Source organism: Aulonocara stuartgranti (assembly GCF_965226115.1).
Source record: "Aulonocara stuartgranti genome assembly, chromosome: 14".
Taxonomy (NCBI): Eukaryota; Metazoa; Chordata; class Actinopteri; order Cichliformes; family Cichlidae; genus Aulonocara; species Aulonocara stuartgranti.
In genome coordinates this window covers 39,751,907-39,776,016 of record NC_138950.1, presented here as the reverse complement: position 1 = coordinate 39,776,016, position 24,110 = coordinate 39,751,907, and the positions used below count along the sequence as shown (strand labels likewise).

The 24,110-nt window shown below is 43.7% G+C and overlaps 1 protein-coding gene across 4 annotated transcripts in view; it reads left to right on the top strand.

Annotated features, from left to right (window-relative positions):
• The window catches only part of sorl1 (sortilin-related receptor, L(DLR class) A repeats containing), an 86,859-nt gene that overhangs the window by 48,808 nt on the left and 13,941 nt on the right, over positions 1–24,110 (top strand). For 3 of the 4 annotated variants that reach the window (XM_082504220.1, XM_082504222.1, XM_082504223.1), the window contains exons 7-36: positions 429–530; positions 1,819–1,988; positions 3,411–3,603; positions 4,859–4,976; positions 9,122–9,195; positions 9,749–9,837; positions 10,502–10,680; positions 12,033–12,219; positions 12,529–12,657; positions 13,256–13,341; positions 14,013–14,185; positions 14,326–14,457; positions 14,650–14,741; positions 15,348–15,594; positions 15,683–15,821; positions 15,904–16,077; positions 16,186–16,299; positions 16,392–16,514; positions 16,676–16,795; positions 17,982–18,107; positions 18,199–18,309; positions 18,467–18,598; positions 19,065–19,196; positions 20,403–20,537; positions 20,912–21,064; positions 21,365–21,535; positions 22,000–22,128; positions 22,300–22,426; positions 22,554–22,723; positions 23,348–23,463. In XM_082504220.1, the coding sequence (XP_082360346.1) occupies positions 429–530; positions 1,819–1,988; positions 3,411–3,603; positions 4,859–4,976; positions 9,122–9,195; positions 9,749–9,837; positions 10,502–10,680; positions 12,033–12,219; positions 12,529–12,657; positions 13,256–13,341; positions 14,013–14,185; positions 14,326–14,457; positions 14,650–14,741; positions 15,348–15,594; positions 15,683–15,821; positions 15,904–16,077; positions 16,186–16,299; positions 16,392–16,514; positions 16,676–16,795; positions 17,982–18,107; positions 18,199–18,309; positions 18,467–18,598; positions 19,065–19,196; positions 20,403–20,537; positions 20,912–21,064; positions 21,365–21,535; positions 22,000–22,128; positions 22,300–22,426; positions 22,554–22,723; positions 23,348–23,463 (4,143 nt within the window). The remainder of the gene's footprint in view (positions 1–428; positions 531–1,818; positions 1,989–3,410; positions 3,604–4,858; positions 4,977–9,121; positions 9,196–9,748; positions 9,838–10,501; positions 10,681–12,032; positions 12,220–12,528; positions 12,658–13,255; positions 13,342–14,012; positions 14,186–14,325; positions 14,458–14,649; positions 14,742–15,347; positions 15,595–15,682; positions 15,822–15,903; positions 16,078–16,185; positions 16,300–16,391; positions 16,515–16,675; positions 16,796–17,981; positions 18,108–18,198; positions 18,310–18,466; positions 18,599–19,064; positions 19,197–20,402; positions 20,538–20,911; positions 21,065–21,364; positions 21,536–21,999; positions 22,129–22,299; positions 22,427–22,553; positions 22,724–23,347; positions 23,464–24,110) is intronic. The other variant, XM_082504221.1, reaches the window with a different exon arrangement.

Sequence of the window (24,110 nt, the reverse complement as noted above, 5' to 3'; positions counted from 1 at the left end):
CACACACACACACACACGGTCATGACAGTGAAGATGTGCTCTTGGAGTCTGAGAGACTTTTTAATTCAGCTCGTTTTAATGATTTGTCTCTCAGCTGTTGAGCTCTGTACCGCGGGGGTGTCACAGCAGCAAAACATTATCAGGACAGTCCACATAGTCTCTTCTCCTAATTTCAGGTCATTTTCACGGCCTTGCCCACACACGGCACTTGTGCAAAATAAATAGTCCAGAGTTCCACGGGGTCTGAAGAGCCTCTTCGGTTCATCTCAGTCTTCCAAAAGCCGTCAAAGCTTTTTACATTTGTTCTGTTGGGATTTCATCATGAAGTTCTACGTTAGAATGAAGCCTGTGTGCCAACTCCAAGCTGTAGCTGCCGAGAAACTAAATCTGAGGAGAGGTTGAGTGATTTGTTTTGTATCTATGTCCAGAAACTGTTGGGAAGCCACGAACCATCATCTGTTCAGCTCTGGGTGTCCTACAACCGCCAGCCAATGAAAGCAGCCCAGTTTATGACCCGCCATCCAATCACAGTGAGTGTTTTTTCTTGTGTTCAGAAGTGCTTTACCCAACACATTTGTCCGTGAGAAAGCAAAGGTACAGTCCCGTCAGATGGTCTTAAATCAGTCTCGTAGTACAAAGCACACAGCGAATACTGAGGACTGCAGAAGCCAATGTGTCGTTTCCAAACGTGCAGTTCTTCAAATGGCCACTGGAGGCCGATGCCAAAAGTGAAACCTTAGCCAAGAAGCTAACATGTTTACAGGTTGGTAGAAAAAACATTTAGTTCTCTTTAGCTAATTTCCCAATTTATAAGAAGTGTACAGGCTTTATCATTTTGTAAACTCGCTCAAATATTTGTCATGCTTAAATTATGGGAGTGGTTGATTTAACCGACTAGTGTGCTGGAACACGAAGCTGCTTGGACTCAACTCGTAACTTTGAACCGTATTTGTAGTGCTGGAACATTTTAAACTGATAAATAACACAACTCACTGTTTGTTTCACAGGTTTTTGATTGAACTTAGTTAACCTGACACAGTTTGTAGAAACAGCTGTTAACTAATAACTAGGAACTTCAAAAACCAACACGTTGGGAACCAAAATCTTTTTGCTGAGGCTTCAACACATGCATCCTGAAACTATGTGTGATGTCATGGTAGCTACAGCTTTTATATAAAGTCTGTGGTGCAGAGTGTTTATGCTGTTACTGCTGATGGTGTCAGTTTGAACAAACATAAGGATATTCTTTATTTATTCATGAAATGTTTTATTGTCAGACCTTTGGTTAAATAACTGTACAGTATTGCTGCAGAGAGTACCTGAATAAGTATTGACTTTCACTCGGTGTGTGTTCACAGCTATAAACAGGGTTTGCTAAGAAAGCAGCTTCAGCTCTGTCATTTTAAACAGGATGTGTGATCTGCGCTCCCGGTTGCAGCTACATTCATGCAGCCTTTGATGCTGATTCATGCATACTTGCATATCTGATCCATCAGAGAGCCATGTGACCGGTTACTCAAAGGCCTCAGGCTGTAAGCACAAAACTTTGAAACTGACTCATTAAGGTGAAACTCCTGGAAATAAAGACGTCCAAGGTGTAATATAAGACTAAATGTGTGTTCTCAGCATATGTGTGAGGAGCACACACAGACAGCAACAGCAATAAAAACATGGAAACATAACAGCGGAACATTCGTTGTTCCCATTTCTAAAAAAACATTACACAACACGTTCCCATTTCAGAGCATCGAGTCTAATCGGACTTTTAAGCCGGTGAACTATAGATGACCCCCCCTCTCCCCCCCGACCCCCCCACAGGAGTACTACATAGCAGATGCATCTGAGGACCAAGTGTTCGTGTGTGTGAACCACTTGAACAACGTCACACACCTCTACATCTCAGACACACAGGGTCTCGCCTTCTCTCTGTCGCTGGAGAACGTGCTGTATTACAGTCCTGAGAGCTCTGGCAGCAACACACTCATCAGGTACTGCACACACACACACACACACACACACACACACACACACACACACACACACACACACACACACACACACACACACACCTACCTGTTTGGATACAAAAGGGCAAACCTCTCGTTAACAGATTGTCAGGCTAACTAAAAACACATAATCCAGTTTCAATAAAAATCCTTTGGTGAGGGCACTGCAGTGGATTTGGAACATACTGAGATCTGTTCAGTCCCTGCTGGGTCCATATATGAACCATGTGTTGGGCACTGCACAAGTACAAAGAGTGTGTGGACAGCATGAGGGATAAACTTGCCATAGCCAGGTGTGCAGAATCATATCCAGACTGATGTAAGTAGACTCAAAGTTGTAACTGGGCCTCTACAAGGTGCTAATGTAATGGTCTGAATGGGTTTGCTCACCATTGTAGGTGCTTGGGTCCCACAGCCGAATGTGTCTGGAACACCTTCATCCAGCCTGCCTCCTTACAGGCGTCTGGACCGTCTCAGCTGGCTCTTTGCTTTTAATGCTTTAGTGATTTTTCCCCTTTTCCTTTAGATAAGTAAATGAGCAGATCACATGATGAACCAAATTGTACCAGCAGATAAAAATGACTGCAGTCTGTACCTGCAGGACAAATCGAGCACTATCTGCAGCCTTGCCAGTAATTGAGTTGTTCCCATAGAAACCACAGCAACTGACAGGAAGGCCTCTTGCTGTCTTTACAAATGCTTGGTAACAGTATAGGTTTTGCAAACACTTGAAAGCAGTACGTCCTTTTCTAATAGTGCATTCAACTGATAGCTGTAGTCATTGTTTGCCTTCTACATAATCACGAGGACGATCTGGTGTTAGTTTTGCAGAGGCAGTCCCAGTGTTGGCTTAGCTTCCTGCCAAAGCTGATTGTTTCTGTTTATCCAACAGCGTCTGCTGTTAACACTTCTCTGTCTTCTGTTTCTCATGACTCATTCTGAAACAAAGCATCAGACTGTGAGTTTCATGCTTCCTGTTTACCTCTCTGCTGTGTGTAAAAGTTGCCTCATGTTCTACGTTTGAACAACTTGATGATATTACTTTCTGTGCTTCTGTGGTTCTGACTGAAATCATCTTTAAAGGGTCCAAAGCGTGGTCCTGGGATTGGGTGTTAGGAGGACTGGTAGGCTAAAGTGTGCAAAAGTTACAGTTAGGAAAAACAAACTGACAGCAGTGTTCAGTGGACAGGGTGGGAGTGCAAACCAGAGCTCTATCATTGAAGTAAAATAATGAAAATATGATCACGTTGAATAAAAACACAATTCCTTCCTTCCTTTTAAATATTGTAAATAATTTGTATTGTTGTATTGTAGAAATAGATAATTACCTTGACATTAAATATTACAGAATCACCTCAGATGTTCCTCTCTGACCCTGCCACCATGTTCGCGTTTGCTGCGCAGGTATTTTGCCAATGAGCCGTTTGCAGACTTGCACCGTGTGGAGGGGCTGAGGGGCGTCTACATCGCCACGCTCATCAACGGCTCTGTGAGCGAGGACAACATGCGATCTGTCATCACGTTCGACAAAGGAGGGACGTGGGAGTTGCTTCAGTCGCCTGCTACCGACAGCCTGGGCGGAACCATAGACTGCCAGGTACGCCAAGTTTAACTTATTGCTTTCAGTTGTTTCTTTCCCACAGAAGCACGAAACATAAACTTCTATTACTTCATCAGATTTCCATTTGATGGATTGATTAGTTGCCACTAATAGTCCTACATTACTTTGTTGTCTGACTAACAGAACCAATAAGCTCAAATCTGCTGGAACTTTTTGTGTTCATAATTTCTCCACTTTTCTCTCGCTCTCCAACACCACAGCTCCAAACCATGACAGAGCTGATGGCTGTAGACGTCCTCTGTATGTCTTGATAATGATTTGAACTAAAAATTTGACCTGATGCAACAAAATTATTTTTCTCAGTCCAATTCGTTTCCCAAGTTAGACAAAATCTCACATTTGTAAACCAAGAAAGCTGAAGCTGGACGTTGCATCTTCAGTGTTTTGTTACTCACCCAAGTGGCTTCTTCAGTCCAGAACTATCTGAAGCTAGTACATGAGAGCAAACTGCAGGAACAGCTTGAAGTCTCTGGGATCTCCTTACCTGAATGACTGAGCATCCAGTTACTGCTGCCTAAAATCAGCAAACACAAGTTTGTATCACATCTCATGTTAGCTGGTGAAACAGTTTGGTGGGTTAGCCAACTAAAATTTCCACTCACACTTGATTTCAGTATTGACACGTTTGCAAACAAGAAGATTAACCAGCTAGTTATCATATATTTTGCATGAATTTGCCGATTGTTAGTTCTTAATATTAGTTAATAAAGCAATTTGAAAAAGGCCAGTTAAGCTACCAGGTCAGCCCTGGGAGTTAGCTAACCCCTAAACACTTGCTTGGTGAGCTAAACTGGAATTTGTTCTCTCCCCAACCAATCACAGCAGATGGCCCCGCCCCTCCCTGAGCCTGGTTCTGCCGGAGGTTTCTTCCTGTTAAAAGGGAGTTTTTCCTTCCCACTGTCGCCAAAGTGCTGCTCATAGGGGGTCATATGATTGTTGGGTTTGTCTCTGTATCTATTATTGTAGGGTCTACTGTGCAATATAAAGCGCCTTGAGGTTACTGTTGTTGTGATTTAGCGCTGTATAAATAAAACTGAATTGAATCGTTCGTGTTAGCAGGCATACTAGTGTTAGCTAAGTTTAACCACGAGCAGGAATCTTAGGGTAAGATTCAATGACCCAATGTGAACTGCTGATGTCGCAGAAAAGCTCAAATCGGGTAGATATGAATCCTGTGAATTGAACAGCTAAGTGTCATCTAACTTTTCTCTCGTCTGCTTTTCCCTCGTAGCTCAGTAAAGGTTGCTCCCTTCACCTGGCTCAGCGCTGGAGCCAGTTGTTTAACATCCAGCTAAGAAGAATACCCATTTTATCCAAGGATTCTGCACCTGGACTTATTATGGCCACAGGTGGGATAACACGGAATAAAAGTTTTTCTTGGATTTCATCGATTCCTCATTATGAATAGATTTCTTTCCCCCAGCTCATTCGACCTTCCTGTGTAGGACGCAGACTACAAGCAGTGAAGTCAAACATTGACAGATTTTAATGGGTCCAACACTTTTGTCTCACACTCAGTTTACAGATGGTGAACTTAAACTTTCAAACTCAAGTCAAATTATAGTTGCACTACTAGAAACCTCTGGGGTTGTTGTGAACAGGGAAGAAATGTCCCAGAGCTTTGACGAAAGCCTAAGAGCTAGATGAGGAGAGTTTCAGTGCCATCTGTTGGAGGATGGCTTGTTGTACTTTTCAGTAACTTCCTCTTGGTTTATGATAACACTGATTCAAATATCCAGTGCAAGGCAAACAAGTCTGTGATGTTTGAGATGCCTCTGTCTCTCTTAGTATGTGGCCACTTCCTGTATTGCTGAAAACACAGGAAATAGGATTGCACCTTGTGAGATATGTGTTAGAAACTTGCTTCATGCATCATTGTTGAAACATCTGTCCTGCTTCTCATTACAGTTACACAGTTGCAATTTAAATCTCAAAGACATAAATAATGTGAAAACTGTTACCACATGTTCAATTCTCATGAATTCCTCAGAGCGAAGTGGAAACAGTGTCAGTGCTGCAGACATTATGGCTGCAGTTTGAGTTGTCTCTGCCTCGTCACAGCTGGTCGAGAGCACTGATTTGTTGATACTCTGCAGTGTTTAGGAGACTGCAACCAGCCTGTCTCTTTAATTAAATTCTTATTAGATGATGGGCATGGAAAGAATGCAAGAAAAAGGGAGGGTGAGCGGAGGAGGAGGAAGGAGCGCTGCCAATTGCTGCCACCATGTGCTTCATTATCGCTCTCTTAGATAGATGGGCTAATTACTGCTGCAGCACCCGGCGGGCACTTGACGGGTCAAACACAGTCCTGAGTGCAGGGATGAACATGCACGACCACCACAGGAAACACTTTAGTTCCATGCAGTTTAACTTCTTATTTACAAAATATTAAATATCATTGATTAGTCTGTGCTGTGAGTATACACCAACATTAAAACCACCTCAGTGACATCGGGTACGTCTCTAAGCCCAAAGTCCTCACATGAAACCGTCGCAGTTTTCCTGGTTCGGAATCATGATGTTGGCAACAAATCCTTCAGTTGATGTAGATCGCACCTGGATCCCGCCTCCATCCGTCCTGTTTCACTGTCGAGGTTTCTCATTGTTTTGTTGTTGGCTTCCATTGGTGTCAGTTATGGTCGGTCTGTTATTGTCTTTGTAGTTCAATTTATTTAATACAAGAAAAGATATTGTAATGATATTTAAAATGCATGCAGGAACATTTACACAACACGTCTACAAAACACATCAGACTATCAAGAGAAACCAAAAGAACCAAAAAAACTGAGATAAAACACGATAATGTTTAGAAAAAGCATAAACTATCAAAGTAAACAGTCGACTTTTAAAACACGGACGAAACCATGAAAACCACAGACACCATATGAAAATTTAAATAAACCAAACAATGATAAAATCAAGATGAAACACAACACAACATAGAAATGTTGGCAAGTTTGAACTTTAAATGACAAAGTTGTGCATTCCTCTTTAAAATTATCGCGAAAGTCACCTTGTTTTTACAGTTAACACAGAAACATTGCAGCTGTACACAACCAAACACGCTGGCTACTGAAGAATATCTCATTTCCTTCCTTGGAAAACTCTCGGATCGTTTACCCTCTCTGCTGGGTACAGGGTGTTTTCGCTCTGCCAGGCGGGTGGGTGGTCATGCAGATTTGTGAGTTTGTGAGGTGAAATAGGACTTTGAAATTGACACCAGGTGTTCAAATCTTAGTGACCATGATGATGTCAGAGGCCAGGTTTTCTGAAAATCGTGTGACAACTCGCATAGGTGCGATTTAACTTGGACACCCGATGAATGCGATAACTCCAGAACAAGGCGATGTAGAATTTTCAAATCAATACCACAGGTGCAGCTAATAAAATTCTGAAGCTTTCCTGAACGTACGCAGACTCCTACCACAGGTGTAAGTGCTAAGAGGCTGACGAGTAGCTCTGACAGCAACAAGTATGTTTAAAGAATGAGTTGATGTTGAAGGCTGGTTTATTTAAGATATATTTTGTATCTTATCTCTGTTAACATGGTGTACAAGGAATGACTGTCCCACAGTAATTCCCGGGAATATTTGTTCCCTTTGATATTGGTAAGACCTCAACGCAGTGATTATGTGATGGATTTGTGCCGAACTGAAGTTCAAGACTGTATTTGTTTGGTGGCTTTCTTTAAGGCTTTTTAAAATAATGTTCACAAGAATTGCCGGTTCCCCTCGAGTATTGGCAACACAAACAACAAAGGCGATTGCTGAGAGATCACAGGGTTTTATTCCTGTGTCCTCCCGTCCATGTGAGGGGAACTCTTAGAGAGTCCAGGGTCAAAGGAGTGATGCTGGAGAACCTCCAAGGGTGTGACGCAATGGTCTGCAGCCAAGTCCAGTATCAATTTAATCAAGCTGACCAGCTGGTCCTGCTTTGCGGCCCTGTTAAAACCACCATTAGAAGGTGGGATTGAAATCCGTATTCAGTTGTTGCTGTCTTAAATCTCCAGCGGTTTTCATTGCAGTTGTGTTCTACGCAATAATAATCAGAGCTCATGCCAGGGTCCAGGCATAATCTGGTCTCCTACAGAGGTCAGGGTCAAAGAAGTGATGCTGGGGAACCTCCCGTCTCCGAGGAAAGCCTCTACCTCGTGGTGCTTTCACGCTAAAATAATAAAGTGCTCCAGCTTCTTGTACAGTCAAAGTCGAATAAAATAAATATATATATGCAATCTAAACAAAGGCATTAAAAATGACCTTTATTCTGTCTTTTTGAAAGGATTTGTGATGTTAATAGGATAAAATGAGTAATCTGCACTTTAATCACACATTGATTGGTTGATTTAGAACCCACTGTGTTTCTGTCGCAGACATCATGCAGGATGCTGTAATCAGTGGCAGCCATTTATTTTTCTCTGACACTTTCTGTGATGATATTTAACGTTTAGTGTCATCAGCCCGTTTTACTGGGAGAGAGAACCAAATTCCTTTCAGAGGCATTATTACAGCCCTGAGCGGAGACACATCAGCCATGCTGCTCTCATTCTCATCTGTGCTTCTGTCATTCACCCTGAAATATTTCAATGTGATTGATGTCCTGAGCGGTTGTTGTCTGTTCTCGAGTGTCAAACACAGAGAATGATGGTCCTGATCCTTTTCCTGATGGATAGATGGGGGATACACTAACACGCATGTTGGAGGGCATTTGGACGAAGATATAAAAATTTCTTCCCAACTTCCAAACTCCAAAGTAAATGTTACCTGTTGTGCAAATGTGTAAGAGCGCTGGAGCAAATAAACGTTGTGTAAACAGGCGTAAAAAGTATTTTCAGTCTGCTTCACATTTTTTTTCACATTCAAATTTTCTAAATCTACTCTACTTGTAATCTCTGCTTCCTCGTTATCAGCCCTGTGATGAAGCTGCAGTTGTTATCTAAAGAAACACTAAAAAGTGCCGCTGCTGTAGCAGCTGTGTGAGGTTGTGTTAGCTGTCACATTGCTTCTGTCGCTGATAAATGCTAACATCCTACATTTTAAATAATAGCTAATGCCTTTAGCTAAGCAGATAATTATTTTAACTTTCTAATGATTTTAATTAGAAAGTTAAAATTTTAACTTTAGTTTCATCACGGTAGGCTACGACAGGGTAAAACATGTCAGCCTCTATGTGACACTCAGTATCAGAACAATGCCCAACACAGGACAACAATGTTGGCTCCCTAGTGGATGTTTCCAGAACTACAGATGGATCTCAGCATCTGTAGGCGGATTCAAGCAGGCCTCTCATCCTTATGTTTTATAATTTTTTTATTTTCATTGTGTATTTTATAAAATGTTCTAAGCAGATTGTTCCTGGAGGATTTCATTTCCAGCAGATACAAATGCCACATGCATGAAAAGATTCAAAATGCTCTGGCTTAAACTCCGGAGTTACAAAAGCAGCGATCATATGGAGTCAGAGTGTGTTAAAGGCCTTTTCTGTCTTCTGATTGCAGGATCTGTTGGCAGGAACTTGGCCAACAAACCCAATGTGTATGTATCCAGCAGCGCTGGAGCCCAGTGGAGAGAGGTCAGTGCAAAGTTTGAGAACAACAAGAACAGTGGAGACGGCTAAACTGTGTGTCAAAGAAAAAGTCACTATTCAGGCTTAGTCCTGTAGACAGGCTCGAGCTTTATTCAGCTTTCGTAGACGACTGATGTTCTCATGCCCACATGTCATGAAAGGACGTTACTGTTAATTCATTTAGTGTTCAAAGGACATCGATGATATTTTCAAAAGTAATTAGTGCTTCATTAGTCTCATACTCTACTGTCCTTAATTCTAGCAGCAGATTGATGGGGATTGTTCTGACTTTGATTATTTAGAACTGGCACTAAAGTAGCTTTATTGCCGCCTGACATCAGACACATCACTATAACCAGGTTCCTTATGTGTCAGATGACTCTGACATGTGTCTCCCCCGCAAGGATCAACCTGGGAATCTTTTGTTTGTTAGATGAACGTCGATATCACTTAAAGCTTTACCGTCTAGTCCACACAACAGCACTGTTGTCTTTACACTAAATTTCTTCAACCCTGTGAAGCACATTATGTCTCACTCACACTGCTTGTGGTAATCTAGGCATTGGCAGGCCCTCATTTCTACACCTGGGGTGACCATGGCGGCATCCTGATGGCTATTGCACAAGGAGGCCCCACCACACAACTGAAGTAAGTCCAGATGGCTTTCCTAAACTTCCTCCAGCCGAGGAAATGAATCGGACAGGAGCTTCAAACCCAGAGAGGTTAACTTGTGACAGCTTTAAAAAATCTGGTAGGCGGAGCACATAAACGGCACCTACCGTGTGGTCGTGCCCATTAGCCAGCAGGAGCAGACTGTGTGAATGTGAAGCTGCCTGCTGGAGTTAAACAGCAAATAATCCTTCCACTAATCAACAGAACTAGATTAAAACACCTCTGTGCCAACACCTACCTTGCAGCCAACTTTAATTCATGAAAGTGATGTATTATAACGATATGTATCCAGTTGGCTTCATTTCCATAATTCATTTTATCTTTCCCTGATTACTCAGTAACCCGATTTTATCTTCATATATACAAATGTCCCTATTACTGGGTTAAGCCCGACTTTTAATACACGTCGCGCTCCCACTTTAATTTGATATTAACTCATGTTTGTTTGTTTCATCTGATTGTCTTCTCTGTCTTGCTGTTGTTCCCTCGGTGAGTGAGTGGGCATGCAGCAGATGAGCTGATAACTTGGTAACCTTGGTGATCAAACATTACTCAGTTATGTTTAGTCGACAGTACGTGAGAGGCTGCTACCAAACACATTTAGAAGATACGGTCATTAATAATACCACGCCCCTGTCAGGTTCAGCACCAATGAAGGCGAGACGTGGACCGACTTTCGGTTCTCAGAAAAGGAAGTGTACGTTTACCAGCTGCTGACAGAGCCCGGAGAGAAGAGCACCATCTTCACCATTTTTGGCTCGTATGCCGAGCAGAGACACAGCTGGCTCATCTTGCAGGTCAACACCTCTGACATTCTGGGTAAGTCCACGATTGAGAATGGAGATCTTTAGTTCTTAGCAACAACAGCTAAATGCAGAAACAGTTATTTCTCAGTTTAGACTAAAGCCAATGCTGTAGGGGTGATTTGTAGTCATCTGTAACTTTTGATTTTATACATGTAGTTCTTATATAAACTGAAAATAAGTAAGCAATTCATATAGTGCCTCCATATAATCGTCCAAACAAATGTCCAGAGATATTTCAGATGGCTGTAGAGTGATGATGCATGCTTGCAGGTTGGTTCTCTGATTAATAACCTCATGTAGTAACTGTAGCTAAAACTAGCATAACTCAGCAGCTACATGAAATAATTTAGATGACAGAAATGAATTTCATTAATTAATCGATGAATACAATCATAAAACTGTTATAAGATCTGTAACATTTGCTTGTAGCACCTAAAGTTCATGTATGTAGCCAACGTGCGCATGGTTAGCATGGTCAGAGGGCCCGGTGGCGCCAGTGTCCGGCAGCCTCGCCTCTGTCAGTGCGCCCCAGGGTGGCTGTAGCTACAATGTAGCTGCCATCACCAGTGTGTGAATGTGTGTGTGAATGGGTGGATGACTGATTGTGTAAAGCGCTTTGGGGTCCTTAGGGACTAGTAAAAGCGCTATACAAATACAGGCCATTTACCATTTACCATAATGACAGTAGCTAGTGATAGCATAGCATCCAGGGTTTTTAGGGAGAATGAACTGTAACAAAAGGTAATACACTGTAGCAATGTTGCACACAACTACTGCTCATGTACCAAAAATAAACTCACTTTACATTTTTGTTACAAAGATTGTACTTTAGCTAAAATAGCCAGAAAGCACATGCTAGCTGTTTGCTGTTGTTAACTAAGAGCACTACATTTCATTAATTCCAGAAGACCCTAGGGCTAGTAAGGAGTAATGGTTTACAGAGACACATGATTATTAACTTGGGAATAAATTAATGTATAATCACCAAATTCTAGTAGCAGCTAACACTAATAAAAAGTTTCTATTATTTAAAAATGTGTTACTGTGTAAAAAATAAACAAATAAAATTAAAGGTTAAATAAAATTCAAAGAAGGAAGATGTACAAAAACAAGCCAAGTCATTTCTAATCACCAATATTCCAATTTAATAATAGGAAATAACTATAATGCTAATTTACTTCTAAAAGTAAATATGTAACTTGAAACGATGAAAGCTAGGAGAAAGGCAAAGGATAAATACTAAGCAACACACGCCAGCAGAAAGGTTTATCTAGAAATACTGACTTTATAAATATACCATCAAGAATATTTCAACTCATTTGTCAGATCCACATCATGTCTACTTTTCCTTGGATGTTTCTTTAGGCGTGCCTTGTTCTGAGAAGGACTACAAGCACTGGTCCCCATCTGACGAGCACGGTAATGAGTGTCTGCTGGGCAGAGAGATAACGTTCAAAAGGCGAGCGCCTCACGCTACGTGTTTTAACGGAGAGGATTTTGACCGGCCGGTCACCATCTCTAACTGCTCCTGCACACGCCAGGACTACGAGTGGTGAGAGTCCACAAACTCTCCAGGCCTTTGATTTCAGAAGTCTTCATTTGTTAATCAGTTCTTTTTCTACTCCATATCCGAACATATCAGGTTTTTCATGATTGATTTCATAATGATTTATCACCAGGACTTGATGTTATGATGCAGAGGTTAAATTTCATTTGAAAGGATGCATTAACAAGAATAATGAAAAGAAAAGCAGGACTACCCCCCTGTGTATGGGTGGGTTAAATACTGTGTTGTTGTTCTTTATTGGGAGGTGCTGAAACTCACTATATTGTTTGTTTCCCCTCCTCTTCCTCCTTTCAGTGACTATGGCTTTAAGCTGAGTGAGGACTTGTCCCTTCAGGTGTGCGTGCCTGACCCTGAGTTCTTGGGCGACCTCTACGCTCCACCCGTTCCTTGTCCTGTTGGTACTACCTACCGCCGCAGCAAAGGGTAAACTGCTGTTATTAACGTGCAGGAATGCAGAGCCTGCCGTTCTTCTTCTGCAGTTTCTTAGCATAATGCCGTCGTCCACAGCAGTAATGGAGTAACGGATGCTAAAGAGGAATCTAAATCTACTAAACCATATATTTTTAATCAAACTGTGTTGGAAGAAAACTCCCATGCTATGAACACTGTAGTGATTCTGGCAGATATCCTCGTGTTGTTCCTGCATCAACGTGGTGACGTCTGTGATTTGTCATGTGCAATGTTGATCCTGGTCATTGTTATGATGTCATAGTTTTGCGACTTGGAAAAAAAACCTTCCGATGTCCACTCAAGAAAAAATCCCAAAAAGGAGGGGGTTAGGGTCGAGGCTGGACGTTAGGGTTAGGGTCGTGGGAGTGTGGGCGACAATGTTTCCACATCACAAAACTATGACATCACTACAATGTGATTGGTCATTTGAAATTAGAACCTTATTGATCCAGTAACGACACCAACGTAACTGAATGTGTCCTTCCTGGTTATTCTTCCTTTTTTTCACTGTTTTTGTTCGGACGCCACCAAGTTGCTGACAGATGAAAGCTCTTTTATTTCCCTCTTGCAGCTACAGGAAGGTACCAGGAGACAGCTGCAGCGGCGGAGATGTGGAGGCCCGGCTGGATGGAGAGATGCTGCCTTGTCCTGTCGGAGGTAATCTGCTTTCTCCAAACATTCAAAGATGCAGCTGAGCGTGCTGTGGAACAGTTCAAGGTGTCACGTTTCCAAACAAATGTTACCATCCAGTTTTACTGACTGGCACACAGACTTGGTAACCTGTGGGGGTTTTGTGGGAGAAAGGTGAAATCCAAATAAACATCCTTTATTTTAAGCATTTCTGCTTCTCCTACATATAAATACATTAGACACCCTAAAAAAACGTAGATGCACAGCACTGCGCAAAAATCGTGATCAAGCTCGACACAGTTGAGCTTCCGTTTGTGCTGGCATTGCTTCACAGCATGAAGAAATGAGGGGCGGCTCAAGATGTTTGGACCGTCATGTCCAACAGTTCAACTTGACTTTTAATGTCCTGCTAGCTGTGTTGTAGTTATTGAGTATGGGTCAGTAGTAGAGTCTCTATAATAGACCTGCTCTGAGAGGTAACAGCAGCTGGACCGTTTCTAACCGGATGTATGACAACATGACGGCTGTGTTGAATGAATCAAAGAGATCATGTTTTCAAATTAATGAAGGAATTTACTCGACATGAAGCAGCCAATCGGTTTGTGTCAGTCGTTCAAGTTCTTTGCAGTGCAGCTCGGTGTCAGTGCACGTTTGTAGTCCCAGTGTTTGTCTTCAGGCTGTCTCCTGTGGTTTTGCAGAGAGTAATGAGTTCATCCTGTACGCTGTGAGGAACTCCATCCATCGCTACGACCTGGCCACGGGCACTGACCAGGCTCTGCCTCTGGCTGGCCTCAGGGAGGCTGTGGCTCTGGACTTTGATTATGACCGCAACTGCCTGTACTGGGCCGACATCTCCCTGGACACCATACAGGTCAGTGGCTCCTCTAGAAGATGCAGTCGGTGTGTGCTCTCTCACAGCAGGACAGCATGGTGCTAACTGTGGGGCTGAGACGTAGAGGGAGCTTAACCATTCAGCTGTTACTGACCTGCGTGTGTCTTTTGGTCCTGCAGCGCCTGTGTCTGAATGGCAGCACAGGTCAGGAGGTTGTCGTGAGGAAAGACCTGCAGAATGTGGAGGCTCTGACCTTTGACCCCATCAGTAGACTGCTATACTGGGTGGATGCTGGAGCGCAGAAGATTGAGGTATAGAAAACATTGTCAGTGTTTGTCACTCAGGATATCAGACACATCAGAGTCGCGAGGTTATCAAACTAAAACAGTTGCTTGTTCTTTCCAAGTTCTCCTCTTTGGTCGTCAGATTATATTCATAATCACAATAATCTGTCTTCTTGACACAGCTTCATTACTGTTGACTTTTCCCTGTTATGTTTGAAGGTTTCAAACCCTGATGGGGATCTGCGGCACACCCTGCTCAACTCTTCCATCCTCGAACACCCGCGAGCTTTGGTTCTGCTGCCCGGAGAGAGGTGAAGAGTTTAAAGGAACCGAGTTTTATCCAGCCTGTGATTAAAAGAGTGAATCTGAAACGAGCAGCTTCAGGCTGATTTGAAAAGCTGACATTTCCAGTCAAGAACAAGAAATTATAATAAATATAGTGTTTGCTGATATTGCCTTTTTCAGGCAATCATGCAAAGATCCAGCAAACACAAACCTGCAGAGCAGGAGCATAAAATACACATCGGTCACCAGTGGTTCTGACTATTTTCTTAAACCTGATCTTAAGGTAAAAACACAACAATGCTCTGATCACCCTTTAAAAAGGATGACCAGACAAACTGACCACAAGATCATCTCTGAAAACAGATCTGGCTTCACTTCTGCAAACATAGTTCTGCTTTTCCTGAGACATCGGGATTCCTGTGGTCTGCTGCTGATCTCGTTTTCCACTTTCTCAGAAAATGAATGTATGGTTGACTCACTGCACTCACTTCCTCCCTTCTCTGTGTACATTGTCACTCTCTTAGAGTTTAAGCTTGTATTAAATATTTGACCTGGCGCCCAATCACAGTCAAAGAGTGGCCAATGGGCGCATTCGGTGCAAATTCCTAATCTTGTATCCTCTCCATGTCCAGTCTGATGTTCTGGACTGACTGGGGAGACCAAGCGCCTGGCATTTACCGAAGCTACATGGATGGAACCAACGTGTCCCGCATCGTGTCCGAGGGTGTCCGATGGCCCAACGGTATCACGGCCGACGACCACTGGCTGTACTGGACCGAAGCCTACAGCGACCGCATCGAGAGGGCCGACTTCATCGGAGGGCAGAGGCGCGTCCTCATGGAGGGGCTGCCCCACCCGTACGCCATAGCTGTGTTCAAGGTAACAACATGTTTATGAGTGTGTGTGTGTTTCAGTCTTGATGGATTGGGTGGATTGTTCACACTTTCGCGCTGCATGCTGTGTTCAGAATGACCTGTACTGGGATGACTGGTCTAAAATGGGAATCTTCAAAGCTCCAAAGGCTGGTTCCCAAAACAACGAGCTGATTGTTGGCAGGCTAACTGGGGTCATGGACCTGAAGATCTTCTATAAGGGGAAGAACAGAGGTGAGGACCAGGCAGGGAGGTGATGATGCTGTCAGTCTTCTTCAGGTTTAAATGAAATAAACTGCGTTCTTGCTCTCGTCAGGCCATAACGCTTGTGCCGACCAGCCGTGCAGCCTGCTGTGTCTGCCTCAGCCCGGCCACAGGCACACCTGCGTTTGCCCAGACGGCGCCCCGACTCTAACGACGCCCAGCGGAGAGCTGCAGTGTCAGTGTCCCCAAGGCTACCAGCTCCACAACAACACCTGCATCAAGACGGGTGAGAATAAGCACGTACTGCTTCTGGAAGACGCGTGTCGTAAGATATACGGACACAAAGCCTCCGACAATTAACAGTTTGCATGTTTGCATATTTCTTCGACTCCAGAACACAGCTGTCTGCCAAACCAGTATCGCTGCTCCAATGGCCGCTGCATCAGCAGCATCTGGAAGTGTGACAGCGACAACGACTGTGGGGACATGAGTGACGAACAAGAGTGTCGTAAGTACTCAGCAGCGTTGCTGCCTTCATGACAGAAACAATCAACTGTTGCTATAGAAACAAAGCTCTTTTTTCCTGGCGTCCTTCTCCAGCCACTACGACTTGTGACCCGTCCAACCAGTTTCGCTGCGTGGCCTCAGGTTCCTGCATCCCTCTGGCCTTTAAATGTGACCATGAGGATGACTGTGGAGACAACAGTGATGAGGAGAACTGTGGTACGCATTAATAAAACTGTGTGATTGTATGGTTAAATGTGACTTTTATTAAAGCACTTTCATTGGTTAGGAAGACTAGAAAGTTAATTAGGTTAGGGTCATCACACAAATATTTTAGTTTAGATCAGCAACATTGTTTAACACTTTGATGTATTTCTCAGATTCTCATCAGTGTGGGCCCGATGAGTTCACGTGTGCACGTGGTGTTTGCATCCGCAAGAGTTGGCGCTGCGATGGAGACAATGACTGCAGAGACTGGTCAGATGAAACAAACTGCACTGGTGAGAAAGACTCAGCATCATACATGATGTCCCACAAAGTTAAATCAGAGAAGGTGTGAGCTGCAAGCGCTAAACAATTACAGTAAACTTCACAGTCATAAAATAAAACTACAAAGCTACAGCCTTTAACAGTGCAGTTAGTGTTTTTTTTTAAAGTCATAAAAACAGAGCTATTTACACAGCCGCTAACCGCTAACCACACGGTTAAAGTCACAGAATGACTGCTAACACACAACGACTCAGCTGCAGGCACTGAAATGTACAGCATAATAGTCATAGTGTTATTTTGGATATTCCGTTTGTTATTCCTCATAATTCACTGAGGTAGCAGCTGAATCAGTTCCTGATGAGGACAAAAGGCTAAACAGTTAGCTAAAGCTAACTAGCTTAGCAGGTTCTCACTGGCTGCTTTAGTGAGTTTTGGGGTTTGTTAGTTACTTTTAAATTACAGACAGCCAGTAAATTGTAAGTTATTGTAATACTCTCCAGTTCATAATAGTTTTGTTGTCGTACCCACACAATTAGAAAACGGTTATTATTGTTTTGAGGCTAGCTTGTATATGCTTGACGCTCACTTTATTAGCTACGCCTTGCTAGTCCCAGCTTGGACTAGCAACCTTCTGCATGATTCGACATGTTATGTTAGTGTTCAGAGATGCTCTTCTGCATATTTTGGTTGTACTGACTGGTTATTTGAGTTACTGTTTCCTTCCTGTTAGCCGTTACCCTGTGACCTTTAGGATCAACAGCACATGTTCACACAGTGAAAATGCTGCCGACTGGATATTTTCCCTTGTTTTTTACTATTTTCACCGTTCTCAGTAAACCATTGACATAGTATTGTGGTCAAATCCCAGTAGATCAGCAGTTTCAGAAAAACTCAGACCAACCAGCCATGCCAGCTGCAGAGTCACTTGAATCACGTTTCTTCCCCATTCTGATGTTTGGTTTCAACTTTAGCTAAATATAGACATTTACAAAGTGCTGGGTGAAAATATATTTACTATATAGCTTATTCACCCATATAAATACATATATCAACATGTGCCAAACATTGACATACATAAATGCATAATCAGTAGTGCCAGTAACAAAGTGTGTGTAGCTGTGAAAACTTCACATTAACAACGTTTAAATCTGTCATACATTTTTAAACTCCACTCATTAAAACTCTTTGTGTCCTCAGTGGGCCACCATACCTGTGAGCCCAGCAGTTTCCAGTGTAACACAGGTCACTGTATACCTCAGCGCTGGAAGTGTGACGGTGATGATGACTGTCAGGATGACTCGGACGAAGATCCCCAACACTGTGGTAAGCTCACACAAGACCCTGATGTTTCACCCCTGCAAAGCAAGCAGAGATTTCCTGTTAGCAGTAATACTTTATTGATATTTGTTATTAGAGGGAACTCAGTGTAAAGGCTTCTTGTGCTCCAATCACACCTGCCTGCCAGCCTCCGCGCACTGCAATGGCATCAAGGAGTGTCCAGACGGCGCCGATGAGAACAACTGTGGTGAGTGATCCCGTTAGTTTAGGAGACACTTTAGCAGTCAGACCCTCACATGCAATCGTAACTGTGAGAGAGAATATAATCATCTGACTGCTCTGCTGATCTCATGTCTGATTTGTTGTGAAAGTCATTGTGTTTTCTTCGCTTGTGTCACCCACAGATCCCCTGTGCACTCGCTACATGGAGTTTGTATGTCAGAACCGAGCCCAGTGCCTGTTTCAGTCTCTGGTGTGTGATGGGATCAAACACTGTGAAGATGGCTCTGATGAGGATGCCGAGTATGCACAATGTGGTGAGCGCCAATCATCTCCACTGTGATACTTAGCATGTTTGCAGCAGCCCTCCTGTGACCACCCGTCACCCTGTAACACCTGACCAGGCCAGTTTATAAAGCAGAGGTGTCGTATGATCATCGTCCCAAACAAGGAGAAAAGAGGAGGCTGAGTTTGTTTTCCACTCACCCGTGCACCTGAACAGTGGATCGTTAGATTTGTGCTTTGTGTTTGGATCTGTTTATCCCTCCAGTTAGGTTTTGCATCAGGCTCTTTAATCATTGCTTTGATTGTCGCACTCCCAACTTTTCCAGGTATTTCCTTGTTTCTGACGTGTCATTATTATGATGACATAGAAGGCTGGCTTTTTGTAACCAAATACAATAAATGCAGATGAATAGTACAGATGGGTTACATGGATCCAAAGAAAATAAGAGCTTGTGCTGGACTGGGTGGAAAGTAGATTCCTTGTGTGTTTTCTTTCAGCCGCACCGTCTGAATTCAGCAAAGTGTGTGACATCTATACCTTCCAATGTGCCAACGGAGTGTGTGTGAGTCTGGAGTGGAAGTGCGACGGCATGGATGACTGTGGGGATTATTCCGACGAAGCCAACTGTGGTGAGGATGAAAAGCTTATGGAGAAATGCCCAGACCCCCCCACACACACATAATGTTTACTATCGAATCATGTGGAACAAATGCACTGATTGCACACACTGAATATAGAAGTTATATTTGTACTAGGCATGCACCGATACTGATACTGGTATCGGGTATCGGGGCCGATACTGTAAAATGTGTGTGTACTCATACTCATAAAAGTTAACCGATACCAACTTATTTCATTAGTCAGAGGGTGGCTGGTCAGTTCTGTTGTAATTTTTTAGATTGGCCACTAGGGGGACATGTCGTGCTAAGGCACAGGGTTAGGCGAGTGAGACTGGCGGCTCCAGATAAAAAAGAGAAACTGGAGGCTGCTGTAGCTAGGCTAAACAAAATGTCAGCAGTGTGGACCGGAACAGCCAATTTTAACTCAGGTTTTGGAAAAGCAACGAAAAATGTCAAGAGAAAATCCACAGGCAGTTAAAATAACACAGGCTCTGACTCATTTTATTGCTCTGGATGACCAGCCAATGCCGGTCGTGGAAAACATAGGATCGCACCGTCTTCTCAGTGTACTCGAGCCGCGATATGAAATTCCCAGCCGCCCACACATCAGGGAGATAATGGTGCCAAAACTTTCTGAAGAGGTAAAGACAGCAGTGTGTGCGCGATGTCAGTCCTCGGTTTAACGGCACGGTGGACTGATGAGGGGTTTGTTCGTCAATGCCAAATACTTTCGTTATTTTTGCTTGCTTGTTTACAATATGGACACTCTGCAATAATTTAACAGTTTATTTTATTCTGAAACCTAATTTGTATTTATTTTATTCCAAACAGAAGTGTTTATTTATTATTCTGAAAGCTGGAGACAGTGCCAATAGTTCAGTGATATTTTGTTGAATTACAATGTGCACACCCCGCAATAATTTAACAGAAGTGCTTATTTTTTATGTGAAATTTTATTTTTGTGGTCATTTTATTAAGATTTTATTTTTTATCAGCAGAGATAAAATTTTATGTGTGTGTGTGGTTAAAAGTATCGGTTTTTGTACTCTGTAAGTAGTCAGATCCAAGTATCGGTATCGTATTGGTTTGAAAAAAATTGGTATCGTTGCATCCCTAATTTGTACTCCTGCAAACTTTTCGTTTCCCCACAAAGACCAAGTACATTTATGATTACTCAGCAAAATCCGAGGCTGACTGTTTCTCTGCTCGTTGCAGCTGCTCCGACCGAGGTCCCAGGCTGCTCCAAGTATTTCCAGTATGAGTGCAAAAATGGGCGTTGTATCCCCACGTGGTGGAAGTGTGACCTGGAGAATGACTGTGGGGACTGGTCTGATGAATACATATGTTCAGGTACGACATCGTTAGTTCTGGCAGTCGAGCTCCATCAGAAACCTCAGAGTTCGAGCAGCTCACCGCCCCGATTTAACAAAACTAGATGGCAGCAGTGAACATAAACATGAGTAAAATGTGTATAAGGATCTTTATCTGTTGCCACTGCTCTTTGCTGTAGGGGCTGTTCCTGCCAATCTCCTGCCTTTAGGTTTCCCATGTATGTTTTTGGGAGGCTGAGGAGGTCCAAGAGAAGAGCCACACTACCATCCTGTCTGATTATTAGCATGGACACCTATTTTATGTTGTTTTCTAGTATTTGGTTTCTATCTGAGTAAATCGGGGTTTCAAATTTGCTTCTTGAATGAACCAGTTTATGCGTCTTATCACTGCAGGTGGTTCAGATCCTCACACTGTGGCCCCCGGCCCCTCCACGTGTGCGCCCAACCGCTTCCACTGTGGCTCAGGGGCTTGCATCAGCAACACCTGGGTGTGCGACGGCTATGCTGACTGCCCTGACGGCAGCGACGAGTTTGGATGTCCGACAGGTACTGATTCTCGCTGCTGATTGGCTCAAGTTTTCTTGCAGAAGACATAATAGTTTATATTTTACAGCTTTTGGCCAAACTGAATGAACATCTTCCTGAAATAGTCCACATAACTTAACCCAGCCCATCCACACATCCACGAACTGAAAATACACAAAACTGTCTGAAGCCTGGACTTTTTGCTTATTTGAGTTATTGTAACCTCAATAATGAGCATCCACGGTTAGAGATGTGTGTCCACACTTCATATAACAGGAAATAATGCTGATTAACATTGTTTGCTTCTCATTTTCCTGACAGCAGTTAATGGCTCTGTGACTCCTGCCTTGGTACCCACTGAGAACCCTCATTCGCCCGATCACTGCAGCCGGAGTCAGTTCCAGTGTCAGCGCCCCGCCCGCTGCATCCCTGACTGGCAGCGCTGTGATGGACACGCCCACTGTCAGGATGGCTCTGATGAAGCACACTGCCGTGAGTATCTGTACGATGCATTTGCAAAATACTGTCTCATAAACACACAGAACTCGGACCACGGAGGACCAATCATATAACAGACGGCGTTTTAAATGAAGACAATCGAAAGGATTTTTAGCAGGATTACGCCGAGTTTTCACCCAAAGCCTCGCTCACGAGTTCAAGCCTGTCAGACGCTCTGTTGGGCTTTTCCGTGGCGTAATCCTCTCTGTGGAGTACAGAAGTTTCGTTTCAATACTTCCTCCTGCAAATGCACCATGGGACAATCTCCGTGTTGAGCTGAACCATATTTGATCATTTCATAAAACAGGAAGTTGGAACTAAAGTTTTGTGTAATGGCACTTTTAAGCTCTGCTGTGGTAATAATCTCAGGTGTTCATATTTCATGTCATGAGCATCATGCTTCCATGCAGGCTATGCAGTGAGCAAGCATTTCATCTAAAGCCTCTGTGTGTCTGCAGCCACCCACGGTCCTCTGTCCTGTGTTAATGGGACTCGCTGTTCTGATGGTGAAGCCTGTGTGCTGGACAGTGAGAAGTGCGATGGCTTCCTGGACTGCTCCGACCACAGTGATGAAGATGGCTGCACCGGTAGGTCCACTCTAACCTCATTCTTAGTTTGCTTTATTTAAAATGACAGAAACTATCTGCCTGCTTGTCCAGTGCAATGCTGCCAGCTGCTGCCGGTTGTCGACTATTGCAGCTTATGTTAATGTCGAAATATTCAGACATCAGAATCTACTTTGCTTCTCTCTCTGGCAGCGGACACGTTGGCCTATAAAGTCCAGAACCTCCAGTGGACACCAGATTTCTTGGGTGGCATCACTCTGACCTGGACCCGGCCTAAAAACCTTCCCCAGGACTCTTGCTCCTTCCTCATCTACTACAGGTAAGAAGCTGCTCAGTAATCCCGGAGTCACGCTGCTGTCAGCCAGCTGTGTTACACTCCACTATAGCTGGTAACAGGGTTTGTATTAAAGAGCCAGTGTGACCTGTGAACTCATGTTTGTGTTAAGGCCTGTGGGCACATTGCCGTGGACCCCTATGGATACCCACAGCAACAAGACCAGCTACAAACTGACCGTGCTGAAGCCCGACACCACGTACCAGGTGAAGGTGCTCACTCAGTGTCTCAGCAAACTGCACAAGACCAATGAGGTGATCACAGTCCGGACACCAGAGGGATGTGAGTATCACGTGATCACCCTACACCAGGTTCCAACAGCAGCTCTGACTTCTGCTCATTTTAACTTAAACCTGGATGTGTTTGCGCTCTCTGGTACACTCCTGGTCTCTCAGATGCAATGCTAGCAAAAGTCATGCATAAGCATGCAATTCTGCATAACGCAGAACCTGCATAAAGCCTTGTGCTAGAAACCCAGCACCTCCTTTCCTTCACAGCAGTGCTCACCCAGGAGAGGGTCAGCTCTGTGTCGAAGTTTGAATTTGAAGTTGTGGTTAAACCTGTGGAGTGCTGTGGCCTCCAGATGCTTCTGTCCCTCACCCTCTGCTTTTGGTGCTGTTTGCCTGCTCGTGTTAGCTCTCCATCACCGTCCCCATAACTATGGTGCAGATCTCTTGCTGCCCCCATATGTCCACCCTGTGGTGGAGACTGTGGTCCAGCGGTTGCCCCTCAGAGACGGGCTAGACTGTCTGGGCTAAACTCCCATTTACAAAATTTCTTAAATATGTGTGATGTTCAGTTTTATGAATATTGGTGTTAATGGAGTTCATCCAGTGTGTGTGTGTGTGTGTGTGTGTGCGTGTGTGTGTGTGTGTGTGTGTGTGTGTGTGTGTGTGTGTGGTTTAGTGCCTGACCCTCCCAGGAATCTGCAGCTGTCCTGTGATAATAATGGTGTGGATGGGACAGTGGTGGTTTCCTGGAGTCCCCCCGACAAGAGCAACGGCCTCATCAGGGAGTACATTGTAAGTCGCTTTCTAAGCAACTGTGGTTTTTACACAGTATGATGATGATGATGATGATGATGATGGCTTCAACAGCCCGGCAGGTAAAGCACAAACACGGAGAGTTCAAAATACGAGTCTAGAAATCAAAACGGACCCGAGCGGCCGCAGGCCTCCCCCCGCCTCGTCAGTGTGTCTCGTCTCAGGCAGCAAACACACTCTGATAAACTCGTCATCAGACAGTTCAAGGTGTGCATGTGAACGCAGGTTCACTATAAACACTCTGGAACTGAAGTTTTTCACAGATGTGAGTTTTCCAAGTCCAAAGTGTTTGTTTACTGAAGCGAAGCTGTGTGATTGGTTAGTGGAGAGTTTAAGGCTTAGAAGTTCAGAAGCCTCTATGAAGCTAAACACGCAGGAACGGGCGTCTGAACCTTTGCTAGCAAAGCTGCAGAAGCAACAAGTCGTTTTGGAGAATTCATGGAAGAGTGTTTAGTTCACTTTGAGAGTGTGTAAACTAAGAATCATCAAGGACGTTGGAGGAAATCTGGAGCTTTAGTTGAAAAACAAACCTAGATCTATGAAGTCCATGATACAACCCAGATCATTGTCCTTGTATGTGGGACAGTTTGGGATTACAGAGGAGGCAGAATGAGACAGACTTTAAG